This window comes from Peromyscus eremicus, chromosome 15, assembly GCF_949786415.1.
Source record: "Peromyscus eremicus chromosome 15, PerEre_H2_v1, whole genome shotgun sequence".
Lineage (NCBI taxonomy): Eukaryota > Metazoa > Chordata > Mammalia > Rodentia > Cricetidae > Peromyscus > Peromyscus eremicus.
This window is the reverse complement of record NC_081431.1, coordinates 20,693,787-20,708,176: the sequence shown is the minus strand read 5'-3', so window position 1 is coordinate 20,708,176 and position 14,390 is coordinate 20,693,787. Positions and strand designations below refer to the sequence as shown.

General features: G+C 38.5%; 1 protein-coding gene and 1 long non-coding RNA gene across 3 annotated transcripts in view; one reads left to right on the top strand and one right to left on the bottom strand.

The window, feature by feature from the left end:
* Fmn2 (formin 2) overlaps positions 1-14,390 on the top strand; it is a 298,406-nt gene that overhangs the window by 139,974 nt on the left and 144,042 nt on the right. For both annotated transcript variants that reach the window (XM_059280275.1, XM_059280274.1), the window contains one exon: positions 11,701-11,762. In XM_059280275.1, the coding sequence (XP_059136258.1) occupies positions 11,701-11,762 (62 nt within the window). The remainder of the gene's footprint in view (positions 1-11,700; positions 11,763-14,390) is intronic.
* Positions 4,874-11,815, bottom strand: LOC131925033 (uncharacterized). Its single transcript, XR_009383129.1, has 3 exons — positions 11,519-11,815; positions 10,419-10,522; positions 4,874-5,477 (listed from the first exon to the last, which is right to left on the bottom strand). It is a non-coding gene; the product is annotated as an uncharacterized LOC131925033 (long non-coding RNA).

Sequence of the window (14,390 nt, the reverse complement as noted above, 5' to 3'; positions counted from 1 at the left end):
GCCAGTGTATTCTGCTAAAGGCAGCTGCAGTAGCTGTATGTAGAATCCTAGTGTTGGGCTTGAGTGAGCATCCACAGTGTAGGTGTGAGAGGAGCAGGGAGGAGAAGGAGGCAGGGCAGAGAGTAAGACACAGACGGAAAAAGCTGATGTGGGTGCACATTATACATAGTGGTCACTGGGTGGACCACTTGGAGGACTAGCTCTAAAACTTCTTTTATTGTCACAGCCTACCATATCATCTGTCTGGTTTTGTGGCTCTGGTTATGCTCTGGTGTGATTTTTTTTTTTTCCTATGCTGAAGACACAGAGGAGAAGGTGTTTAAGCATGACAGACTTGTGTACCAATTCCTAGGATGAGGCAGAACTATTACAAAAGGCAGAGGTTAGGGAGGACTTCGGAGAAACTGTCTTTTGGCTGCATCAGACTGTTGCACTCATGAACTCACAGTAGCTGTGCTTGGCTAGACAAGACCTACAGAAGATCTAGCCATGCAGAAACCCACCCTTCGTGGGGAGGGGCTCACAAAATACCACTTGTGGCTAAGAAACCTTGGCAGATAAAGGTGGCCGAGGTAGGGAGAGTAAGTTGTCTTCAAGGAGGTGGGCCCTATTAGATTGCCTATGCTCTGGTGGATGGCCCTACACTCATGCACTTAAGGATAGCACTAATTTGACTCAGTGGACCATGAAGACAGAATGTGAATTTGGTGCAGGGTTTTGGGTAAGGGGAATATGGAAAGAGGTGGAGAGGAATTGCAGACACTGCTGGTATCAAGATGCATTGTATATAGGCATGAATTATCCAGTAGGGATGTTTTTAAAGAATGTGTTAAGGACTGTGATTGCCTTAGTGAGTATTAAGGTGCTTCATTATTTTATTAGACTGACTAGCCCTTCCCTTCTAACAAAAGTAGATGTTGGCATTGTGGGCCAATGGTTCATTCAGTCCTACTGCCTTTTCTTACTTTATTCTAACATTCCATCAGTTCCATGCTTTCCTCCCTACTACATACCACATAACCAAGACTCTCACCTAACACATTTTGCTACCATTTTAATGTTCTTTGAAAGTGCAAGCATGGATTGACTCTCTGAGGCCATGAGATAAAGAGATCCTTCCTCTGCTGTTCCTTTAAGTGTTTTGTTAATATCTATGCAAAGCAGCTTATAACAGTTAGGTAGCTATTAAGATTATTGTAGTTTTATGTGTTTGGAAAAGTAGACACAAAGCACAAGTTAGGTGAGTTCACCTTTGTAGACAGTGAAAGGATTACCATATATGTCTAGTTTTAGCTCTACACTTCTTAGTTACATATTAACAATTCTCAGCTAAGTTTCCTTTGTTTTTTACATTTTCTTATCTTCCTTATAACTTGCACTGACTATATTCCTTAGCTCCTTTTCTCTCCTCAGTATATCTGCCAAAATAAAATACAAATGCTGAAACTTACTGGCAACTAATTAGGTCAATTATGTTGAAGTTTTTGTCTCTAAAAACTTTAATTATTGTGTTTATAAATGCAAGCTTTTCTGCTTGTAATTTCCTTCAAAGTAAGATGAATTTATGTAGAATTAGACTGAAATATATGGATATTAACAGTGTATAAGTTATTTTGATGTAAGACATATCATATATTTCTTAGGCAATATAGATGTTTACTTTTGAAAGAAAATTTAATACTCTTACTTTTCAAAAGCATATGTCAGAAAACGGGAGCAAAAAACGTGATCCCAGAGGTAGGGTCCTATTTTCAGGGGAACTTACTGAGCCTACTTTTACAAGAGTGTAAATGTTTACCTAAGCAAGAAGGTGAAGTCTGTTATGCCCAATAAAGGACATTGTGCAGTGCTCCTTTACAGAAAACATTCAGCAGACAGTGGGTGTTTTACACAAAGTCCAGTGAGTTGTCTGAAGCAATTTACTCATCTATACACTATGCTTAAAATAAACACTACCTGGGAACTTGCCAGCCTGTTTTTTTCTACCTCTTATTCCACACCCTAGATTTTGTCACCTGCCAAAGTCAAATATGTCTTATCTAAACAGTTGAGATAAGCATGGAGTCAAACCCACTATGGTCAAATCAACAAACCTCTCCAAAAACAGAAATGAAATACAATATCACCAGATTAAACAGTCTACAATGGCAATCATGTTTGCGTTTAAAGATTTTATTCGGAAAGGATTACAGTCTTAGTATCCATTTTTTCCCCCTGCCTAGACAAGAAGGCGACATACTGACTCAAACAAAATGCATTTGTTCTCCAGTAGTTTAACTTGTACAGTTCTTATAAACAGAGCCTATAGGTACATGCAGCCTACCGACTTAATCAGAAACGTACGTCCTTACCCTCATGTAAGCAAGTTTGCTTGGCACATACCAATCTTGAGTTGTGTATCACATTGACTTCTTTCTTCCCAGCCAGAAAGTCTGTAGCCTATGTGTAAAACATTAAGAATTCTGACCTCACCATAATAAAATTCCCTAAAAAGAGAAGATGGGTTAAATGAAGGTCAATTTCAAAATTATTGAATTTATAAAAATGTTCTTTTCTTCTTTTAAGTAACATTCCATTTTAATTGTTAAGAAGCTCTAAGGTCTGCAAGGGGAGGGGCTACAAGAAGTCTGTAAGGGGAGGGGCTACATGAAGTCTGTAAGGGGTGGGGCTACATGAAGTTACAAGGGGAGGGACTACATGAAGTCTACAAGAGAAAGGACTGTACCTGTCACCTTCATCACTCCATCTTCAGGGCTAGGAAGAATCTCCAGTTCAGATTTTGAACTCTTGAATAATTGTTCCATGAATGAATGGTGGGTGTTTTCAGAAAGCTATCCTGTCTCCTTTGTAGGCAAATGCAACTACTTTGTACTAGTTGCATCCTTTGCTGATCTTGAAAAAGATGCTTCTGGAATGACTGTCCTCCTGTAGGGAAATGATCCCTTTTGACCTCCTACTACGTCAGCTGCAGTTCTGTTTTGTGTAGTAATGAAACTGGTCATCGCAGCATTATCATTGGGTGGAGGAACTTTTCAGGTGTTACCAATGATGATGTATTTCTGACCATGGATATTTTCATATGCTGCCTGCTAGCTTCAAATCTGTCCGTTTTCCCATAGTTCTCCATGTGCAAAACAGATGATTAGCTTGGTTGGATGTGTGTGTGTGTGTGTGTGTGTGTGTGTGTGTGTGTGTGTGTGTGTGTTTCTAGCATGCTGTCATTCTAAATGTCATTCTAATGTATGAAATATACACTCCTGTTTTTTAACCTATATGTTGTTTGACAGGAACAAGTATATCCACAATGGCACATAGCATCATTGTATGCTATGAAGTATAAGCATTTTTAAGGAGTTTTTAAACTAACCATACAAAGTAATGAGTTTGATATTGGCATTGTCATGAATTCTTTCTCTTGTCAATCCTTGCCCTCTACTTTGTCCCCTTCCTCCACTTTCTGGCCCAGTCCTTCCTCTAGCAGGCCCCTTCAACCTTTTGATTTTTGAGCACTGACTATGCCAGACTGCTCCATGCAATAGATCTGTTATCTCTATTCTTAATAACAATATGGCCACCTACAGACCCATTTCCCTTATGAAAAAGCTGAGGCCCAAAGAGCCTACAAATGCCTGCAGGAAACACAGAGCTGATTAGGTGCAGACCCATGTTTTACATCCAGGTCTGTGTGGATTTCAGAGCATAGATGTAAGTCTCAAATAATTTGGGGGACACTATAACATTTCGTTGATTTTAGTATGTTAAAACATCTTATTGAATAAACTGTGGACTTGAATGAGAAGAACACTATTAAGATATAAGACCTTACAAATATGAGGAACAGAGTGCTGTTCTTTTATGTGGAATCCAAAAACAGGGACATTGGTTTATCCTCCATTTAACATACATAGATTTTACATAATTCCAAATGACTTCAGATAGTCAAGAGCCTATAAATGTGAGTATTTAAAGACTGCCAAGCCAAACATCTCATAAGGTTCCCATAGGGTGGCTGAGGAATAACATCTCCCAGGGAAAGACTGAGAAATTAGCTCACAGTTAAATCTATATGTACATATTTCCTGTATTTTGCTTCATCCTTTATTTTTCTCTGCATGCGTGCGTGCGTGCGTGCGTGTGTGTGTGTGTGTGTATGTATGTATGTGTGAGCATTCATGTGTGTGGATATGTGTGTGGAGGTCAGAGGTCAGCATCAGGCATCTTCCTCAATCATTTTTCTACCTTGTTTTTTGAAACAGAGTCTGGTACTATACCTGGAGCTCACTGCTTTGGCCAGATTCGCTGTCTAGTAAGTTCCAGGAATCCTCCTGTCTCCAGCTTCCCACACTGAGGTTACAGCTGCACGCTGTGAGACCCATATTTTTATGCAAATATTGGAGGTCTAAATGGATGTCCTCAGGCTTGCTCAGCAAACACTTATGGACTGTGGTAGTTTGAATGTAATTGCCCCATAAGCTCATAGAGAGTGGCACTATTAGGAGCCATGGCTTTGTTAGGATTGATATGAATGACTTTATTGGAGGAAGTGTGTCACTGTGGGATGGGTTTTGAATTCTTACATTCTCAAGCCATGCCCAGTGTTTCAGATCACTTCCTGTTGCCCGTAAGTCAGAATGTAAGAACTCTTAGCTCCTTCTCCAGTACCTTTTTGCCTGCATGCTGCCTTGCTTCCTGCCATGATGATAATGGACTAAACCTCTGAACTGTGAGCGAGCCACTACAATGAAATGTTTTACTTTAAAAGAGTTACCATGACCATGGTGTCTCTTCAAAGCAATAGAAACCCTAACTAAGACACTGACTGAGCCATCTACCGAGGCCTCTTTTTATATTTTCTATGAATTACAGTACTATATTTGGAGAGGTGGACAGAATTGGATTCATTTTTCTCTTCTGAGCTATGGCAAAAACTGTAAATAGTGCTAACCCTGTCACATTTACCACAAAACAAACGGATTGTCTGAGTGTGGATATACCCACATTCTTCTTGGTGCTTGATGGCCCAACATGTCCAGATGCTGGAGCATGTGTAGTGATGGGCAACTTGAAGAGGGCTGTGTAATTCCCATCTCTCAAGGGTGAAATGTTTAGATGAATGCAGTAGCAAACTGCCCTTTGGTAAACCGTATCTTCCTTAAGGCATTAGCAGGATTTTTTGGCCTAGCTGAGCAAAACAAAGCCACATTTTTAAAAGTGCTTGACTGCATCTTTATGTGATTTTTCTTATCAAACACATTTTGACAGTTCTTTTCTTTTTTTTTCTTTATGAGCCCTCCAGGTGCGAATATTTTCATTGGGGGATTAGCTCACAGGTATTCTCTCATAAAGGAATGTCACATATAATTCTTGATTCTTTTGTGATTGAGCTGCTTGGAAACATGCAGTCTTTCGAGGCATCTATGCTTCACTGAGTTTTTGTCTTAGTCAGGCATAGTGTTGCTGGGATGAAGTACCATGACCTAAAAGCCAGTTAGGGAGGAAAAGGTTTATTTGCCTTACACTTCCATATCACTATTCCTCATGGACGGAAGTCATGATGGGAATTTAAACAAGGCTGGAACCCAGAGGCAGGAGCTGATGCAGAGGCCATGGAGGAGTGCTGCTTCCTAGCTTGCTCAGCATGGCCTGCTCAGCCTGCTTTCTTATAGAACCCAAGACCACCATTCCAGGGGCAGCCCCACTCACAATGCGCTGAGCCCTCCCCCATCAATCACTAAAGAAGAAAACACCTTACAGTTGGCTCTTCTGGAGACAATTTCCTAATTGAGGTTCCCTCCTTTCAGATAACTCTAGCTTGTGTCAACTTGATAGAACACTATCCAGCACAGTTTCATATAACAATTCTAGACATTTCCAAACAAGGTTTTCCCTTTCTTCATTGAGACAGAGGATCTTCCCACAATAATGTCTGTCTGCTGCCCTTGGCTTTGTGATCTCTCTCTTTTCACTGCAGCTTTCTGTGTGCTTGGCAGCAGGTATTCTTGCCCATGCCAGTATTGAGTTTTTGTTTCTACAGATGTCTTTGCCTTTGTGAGCCTATGGGAGTCGTAAGGTAAATGTATTATAAAATGGGGCTCCTGTATCCTAAGACTAGCTATGGTGGCTTCTCTCTGCAGGATGGGTCAAAGTGTTTCCATTTTACCTCTGAAATTTTTCTAAACTAAGGAAATGTCAAAATGCAGGTCTCTGAAGCCTAGTTCCAATGGATACCTCTACAAAAAACTTTTGGAGTATAAGGCTCCAGAAATATCATGGAAGAAGGAGCAGAAAAATTGTAAGAGCCAGAGGATCAGGTAGTTTGCTGTGAGACAGTGTCTCCTAGTATTTTAAGAAGTTCCACCCGTAAAGCCTAACCAACATGACTGCCTAAACATGAGCTGAATAAGGACAACAGCAACAGATATCCCAAAGTGAATGGGGAGAGCCCATGAAGACTCAATACTATGTAAAGAATCACAGGCAACTAAATAGAAGTGCTGACGGAGAAATAGCCTTCCCCAAAGAAGAGCACATATAGTAATTTGGTTATACAATATCCATTGATCAGTCCTGAAAACATACATACAAATAACATTATATAGACCCACTACATTGTATTTATATATGTGTGTATACATACATACATATGTTACATACATACATATATACATGCATGTATTTATGTAACAATAATGAAACAAGGCCATGCATTTGGAAGAGAGCAAGGAGGAGTATGAATAAGGGCATAGAGGGAGGAAAGGGGAGGGGAAAGTGATGTAATTATATTATAATCTCAAAATATACAAGAAATAATTTAAAAATGGCTATTGTATTTAGGACACCCTAACAGCCCAGTGATAGCTAAAGCAAGATCTGTGCTACTTTTACAGTCTCCACGGAGGGACATAGTGTGTTTGTAAGTGTGCATGCTCATGAACATGGAGGGCAGATATCAACATTTGGTATCTTCCTCTATTCCTCTCCATTGTATTCTCTGAGGCAAGATTTCTCACTGATCCTGGAGCTCACTGGCTAAGTATCATCTTCCCTTCTTCAGCACTAGGGTAACTAGGTTCCATGGCCAGCTTTTATGTGGGTGCTGGGGATCCAAACTCAGGTCTTCATGCACATATGGCAGACAATTCACTGACTAAGCCATCTTCCCATGATTTATTTCTGTAAAATGGGTGTATGGGGGGGTGGGAGGGGCGGTCTAGGTGTACTGATGAATTTTGCTTATGGAAAAGTTTAGAAGTCAGGGGATCTGGAGATCCATATGAGAGTAGAAGTTAGGGAATATTCCAGAGGTTATGTTGGCTAGAGTCTGAGGTTGCTATTTGTTAGACATCCCATTTGTCCATGAAAATGATTGCATCTTTTGCTATAGTGATTCCAGCTGCCACCAGAAATTGTTGGGAACAATGAAACCAGTGTAGATGTTGACTAAATATTCTCGACCACCCACAACACTGTTCTCAGGTAGCTATAACTGTTGCCTGAATGACTCTAGCATCATTCTTAGTACACAAAGGGATACTTCAAACATAAAAGCATGATATTATAAGTGGAATGTTTCACTCAAAGTTTTAGAAGATAAATATGAAGAACATAGTTTAAAAAGAAAAAAGGGTTAAGAAAATTAGATCCACTTCAGAAACGATAACATACCACTACTTTCTCTGTTTTTACTGCCTAATTATAATGTTCTTCCTCTTCGATACCCTTTGGTATGGCACCTTCTCTTCTAAAACTTAGTTTTGGAGTTTGATGGGCTTAATCTAGAAGGAGTCCTCAGCAGGTAGCTGAGTGATCCTGAAAACAGGAGAAATTGTCTTTCCTCGGGACTATTAAGACTTCCTAATACTAAATGGTTTGTCCTGAAAACACACATACCAGGAACTTTATACATAGTGAACAAGTTTTACTTATATACTAAGAAATATATATATATATATATATGCATACATGTATATATAAACAATTAAGGAAAAGATGTCATAAATTTAAAAAAGAGCACAGAGAAGTACATGGGAGAGTTTGGATGAAGAAAAGGGAAAGGGAAAGTGATATAATTATATTAATCTCAAAAAACAATAAAAATAATTTGAAAATTCATAAAAACTCCACTGTGGGCTGAAGAAGTAGCTCAGAGAGGAACCTGCTTACCTTGCTAACATAAGGTTCAATGCCCAGAACACACATTAGAAAAAAATCGTAGTGACATGTGCTTATAACCCCAGCAATGGGGAGAAGATAGGTGTCTCTGAGGCTTGCTGGCCATCTAGCTCAGCTTACTTCATGAGTTCCAAGTAGTAGTAGTAGTGCAAGATGCAGTCTCAAAAAATTAAGATAGATGGTACTTGAGAAACAACACCTAAAGAGATTCCCTTACCTTCCCACATAGCTGCGTACTCATGCATATGCACCTGCCCCCCCCCCCCCATGTGCCTTCCTTCGCCAATAAAACTGCACTGAGGTTCCATCTTACTCCCAACTATAGAGGTAATCATTAAAAAAAAATCAATAAATATCAAATGCTAGTGAGGGTGTGGACAACAGGGAACCCTTATATGCTGCTGTTGGGAATGTACACTAGGCTAGCCACTATGTAAATCCAGAGACTTTTCAAAAACCTAAAAGTGGATCTATCATGTGACCCAGCTACCATGTCTCAGACACTTGTATACCAATGTCTATTGCAGTACTTTTCACAATAGCCAAGTAATGGAACTCATGTAGGTGTCGAAAACCAAGGAATAGATTTTAAAAATGTAAGTTTGTGGCCACAATAAAAAGAATGAAGTTGTGTAATTTCAGGAAAATGGGTAATACTGGAAGCAACTGTATTAAGTAAATTGTGTGACATTGTATGTTTTTCTCTCATTTGCAATTATTCAATTGTACATCTCTATAAAAAGCCATGTATGTGTTTGTGTGTGTGTGTGTGTGTGTGTGTGTGTGTGTGTGTGTATATATATATATATATATATATATATACACAAACATATATACACACACACACACACACACACACACACACACACATATATATATATATATGGAAATTCTAGAGAAACAAAGGAGAGAACGAAGATGGGAGGGGCAAGAAAAGGGGCAAAAGAGAATGAGAGAAAATATGTTCAACATACAATATATACCTGGATGAAAAATTTTAATGAAATTAACAATTACATTGAGATATATCCCTCATGTCCCTAGTCTTTCCAGGACTTTTATCATAAAGGAATATTGGATTTTTTTCCAAAGGCCTTCTCTGCATCTCATGAGACAGATGATCATGTGGTTTCTGACTTTTTTCTATTCATATGATGGATTATGTTTGTTGATTTATGTATGCCAAACTATTTCTGTATCTCTGGGATAAAGCTGATCATCATGATGGAAAGCCTTTTGATGATTGAATTCATTTGCAAGTATTTCACTGACAATATTTGTATCTATGTGATGATTGAATTCATTTTGCACATATTTCACTGACAATTTTTGCATATCAGAAATATTGGCCTATAACTTTCTTTGAGTTGTGTGGTTTTGGTATTGGGGTATTATTACTATTGTAAAAAGAATTTGGAAAATTACTGCTTCTGTATCACTGGATGGTGTAAGTCTCTTTAAATTACTTGCCTCATTGGTTTAACATTGGTAGGTCATATGGAGTTAGAAATTTATTCATTCCTTTTAGGTTTCCCAGGCTGGTATAATACAGAATTTTAGAATGTCATCTGATTCTCTGAATTTCCTGTGTCCTTGGTACTGTCTCCCCCTCCATCTCTACTTTGTTAGTTTGGATCACTTCTTCTTCTTGTTCATTTGGCAAAAGTTTCACCAATCTTCATAATTTTATAATTAATAATTACAGAAAATGATGGATACAGTACAAAGATGAATGTGTCTTGTGAGTTTTACTTGAATATGAATGACTTTATTATGTTCTGAGGGTGAAATCTTATACTTAAATTAATATTAATATTTCCTTTGTAGTTTTCCCACAAATCTCTCACTATGTCATCAAAGAAATATAAAAATTTCTAGGCAATTACTCACTAGTGAATTACAAATGAATTACTTAGGCTAGATTCATTTAGATTTTCCTTAGACTAAACTATAAAACTAAAGGACAAAATTTCATACATGAATTAGTTATTTTTATTGCTTCATGTATTTTGTTATATATTACCTCAACAAATAATATGAATTAATCTCTTAATTTTAGTAATTTGTGCTGCTTGGTGTAATTTAATAATAAGGAGATTTGGCTAAAATCTTCCCCTTCAATTTATATAGGAACACTAATTTTTAAATTGAGGGGATTATTATAAGAGTGGAAATATCATATTCTACTTGGTGCAACATTTGTTGGTGAATTTGGGCTCTGGTCCCAGAACTGTTACATTACTTACCTTGGTTAGATTTCTCATCCATCCTGTACTTCAATTTCCACTTTTCTTTCTTAATTCTTTCTTGGGACTTTTGCCAGTATCAACTAGTAAATGTGTACTTTAAGCTTTGAAGGGGAAAGACATAGTAAATTGCCTCAGTTATCAAAATAAATATATCAAAATCGTGATTATCCACACTGTGATTTTTCTCCTGCAAATCTTTAATCTCACGAGTGCTTCTGCAGTGGCTCCTTGGCAAAAGTCCCTTGTGACAATTTTGCCTCATTTTCAGTCTTAAAAGTCCATGGGAAACAGATTAGTTTTAACGAACTTATAATGAATCCATCCAATTCAAAATACAACATTCTGAATCCCCCACGCACCCACCAGATCATTCAAAGAACACATTCCTGAGTAATGATGACCTATTTTATCTGTGATCATCTTAATATAAACACCGAACAGTACCTTCACCAGATGTTTTGGGTAAGCTGGCATGCATGAACAGTTATTGGCATTAAACTAGGACACAGTGATTCAAGGAATGAGCTGCCTACCTTTCTAGTAGTACACAGAAAAAAAATCAAATGTATTTAGTTTAACAGTGAAAGACCCATTTATACTTCTCTAAAATTTGAGCAATCATCATGAGATGTAGTATTTGTAATGTCTTAGTTAGGGTTACTATTGCTGTGATAAAACACCATACCAAAAATAAGTTAGAGAGGAAAGGATGTTATTTGACTTAGAATCCTATACCATAGTCTGTCACTGTAAGAAGTCAGGACAGGAGCTCAAGCAGGACTGGAACCTGGAGGCAGGAGCTCATGCAAAGGCCATGGAGGGATGATGCTTACTGGGTTGCTTCCCATGGCTTACTCAACCTGCTTTCTTACAGAACTCAGGACCATCAGCCCAGGGGTGGCCCCACCAACAATGGGCTGGGTCCTCCTGCATCCATCACTAATTAAGAAAATGCCCTATAGGCTTTCCTACAGCCTGATCTTATGAATGCATTTCCTCAGCTGAGGATCCCTCCACCTCAAAAACTCTAGATTATGTCAAATTGGTATAACACTAGCCAGCACACAGAACAAGTGAAATATTTTAAAATTTGATACCTGAGCCATTGAAATTCCTAGGACATGGTCTTTGGAGCAGGGCAAGCATCCACACTGAAGTTCAAGTTCATGTGCACTCCAACTTCTGGTCATGAACACATTGCCTGACCTGGCTAAACATTATTTCATAGCTGTCTTATTGTAATTTACATTCTTTTCTTTGCCTTTTTTCCCACCCACAGCTGTTGTGAACTTGGACAATTCCGTGGTTGACCTGGAGACCCTTCAAGCTCTCTATGAGAATGTGAGTAGTAGTTCTTTTGTGTGATCTGCTCAGTACATGTGTATGTTCACATGTGAGCTGGCTGTTTTAATGTCATCTGAGGAGACTCAGTCTACATGTGGTAGGGTTTTATGTGTTCATAATACTTTCTAGGAACATATTGGACAAATGTATGATCTCAAGATTTTCAGGGCTGACTCAACAGATGCTGCTTTCAAAGTTATTCATGTGTGGTTGATAATGCTGTGCACCCCAATAAACTTATCTGGGGGTCAGAGAACAGAACAGCCACTATATTAAACACAGGTTTAGGCAGTGGTAGCACATGCCTTTAATCCTAGCATTCAGGAGGCAGAGGTCTGTCTGGATCTCTGTGAGTTCAAAGCCACACTGTAAACAGCCAGGCATGGTGACTCACGCCTTTAATCCCAGGAAGTGATGGCAGGAAGCAGAAAGGTATATAAGGCATGAGGACCAGGAACTAGAGCCCTGTTAAGCTTTTAGGCTTTTAGCAGCAGCACTTCAGCTGAGATGCATTCAGATGAGGACTCAGAGGCTTCCAGTCTGAGGAAACAAGATTAGCTGAGGAATTGGCCAGGTGAGGTTAGCTGTGGCTTGTTCTGCTTCTCTGATCGTTCAGCGTTCACCCCAATACCTGGCTCCGGGTACTTTTTATTAATAAGACCTTCTAACAATTCGTGCTACATTCATGTTTTCTCTTCTGAAATAATAGCAGTGTTTGTGTGGGCACTAACTTCAGCCAAGCCTTTCTCAGTTTTCAGCCTTTCAAAGTAAACTAATTTTACAGTATCTTAGTATTTGATGCAGGACACATCTGTGCCTAGTGTCATTTTAAAATTGTTCTGCACAACTTTATGATTTTCATCTTCTATTAGAAACAGATAATTTATACATATCGGATAATTTATACATATCATGATATACAAAGTGATGTCATAATTTATCAATGTGGAATACGTCTAATTAATATTAGACTTATAAAGTCAAATACTTAGCTGTTGTGGTAAGAACATGGGAAATTTAATCTATTAGCTACTTTGTAAATACTTTGTATAAGAGTATTTACCTGTGATGGTTTGAAAGAAAGTGGCCCCCACAGGTAGTGACACTGTTAAGCTGTGTGGCCTTGTTGCAGGAAGTCTGTCACTGTGGGTTGTGGGCTTTGAGGTCTCCTATGCTCAAGCTGTGTTCAGTGTCACATTTCACTTCCTGTTGCCTATGGGTCAAGATGCAGAACTCTCAGTTCCTTCTCCAGTACCGTGTCTGCCTGCATGCCACCATGTCCCATTATAATGATAATAGACTAAACGTCTGAAACTATAAGCCACCCAACTTTCTAAGAGGTGCTGTGGTTATGGTGTCTCTTCACAACAATAGAAACCATAACGAAGACAGTACCACACTTTGAAATGCATCTCCAAAAGCCTTCATTCCTCCATATTAATTGAGGGATTGTGTCCTTCCCTTATTCTCTCTTCATTGGGCTCAGCTCCACTACTTGTACTCTGGTAACCACTACTTATACTCTGTTTTTCTAAGCTTAAATAATTTAGCTTCATACATATAAGTATGAACATTTGGTGTTTTATATATATATATATATATATATGTATATATAAAATATATATATATTGTTTGTTTTACTAAGTATAATGCTTTCAAACTCCATCTATATTGCATCAAATTTGTTTCTTTTCAAGGCTGAAAAATATTGATTGTATGTGTGTGTGTCTGTGTGTGAGTATGTGTTATAGTTTTATTCATTCATCTGTTAGACACAGCATGATGCTGTTAATTTGAGCATTTTGAATAGTGATTCAGTGACCGTGGGCACGCAGTTAGATGCCTCCTAACCATACTAGTGTTAAATCTTTCGAGCCAATGTCTAGAAGCAAGATTGCTAGATAATGTGCTGACTTCACACAATAGATTTTGGGGAATATCTGTGCAGTTTACTGTTATGGCAGTCCTATTTCATGCCACCACACACAGTATTCAACATTCACAGTCTTTCTTCTTTTTACATATTGCTGTTCTGGGAGATGTGAAATGCCATCACATTATGAATTCAGTTTATATTTCTCTGATGATTAGTAAGGCTGAACATATGCCTCTGGATAATTCTATGTCCAGAGAACCTTTTTCAGTTGGCTATTTTGTTTTCTTCTAATTAGATGTTGAGTTTCTTGTATATTTTGTAGGTTAAGTCTTCACCAGTTGTACACATTTCTTGGTAATGTGTATCCCTTGTTGGTTATTGTTAACAATAATCATTAGTAGGTTTGTGTGGGAACTTTCATACTTTCCTTCCCACACCATCATTGCAGACTCCCTGTGTCCTGCTTAAGACTGTTAGTTACACACTCGAGTTTTGTGCTTGTGTGTACTTGTGTGTACTTTATGCTGTTGACTAGTATCTTTTCATTTATCTTAAAGAATTGTTTTTGATAATTCCCATAGGGCCCAGGTTGAGTGTTGATCACTTCGTTGAGCGTGGGTTTGTCAGAATTTTAGTTGGGTTTTTGTTTGCTTATTTGTTTTAGTTTGTTGGTGGTGCTGTTTTGGTGTCTAAGATGAGGTATCACTGTGTAGTCCTGGCTGGTCTTGATGCCCTAGAGATCCACTCAC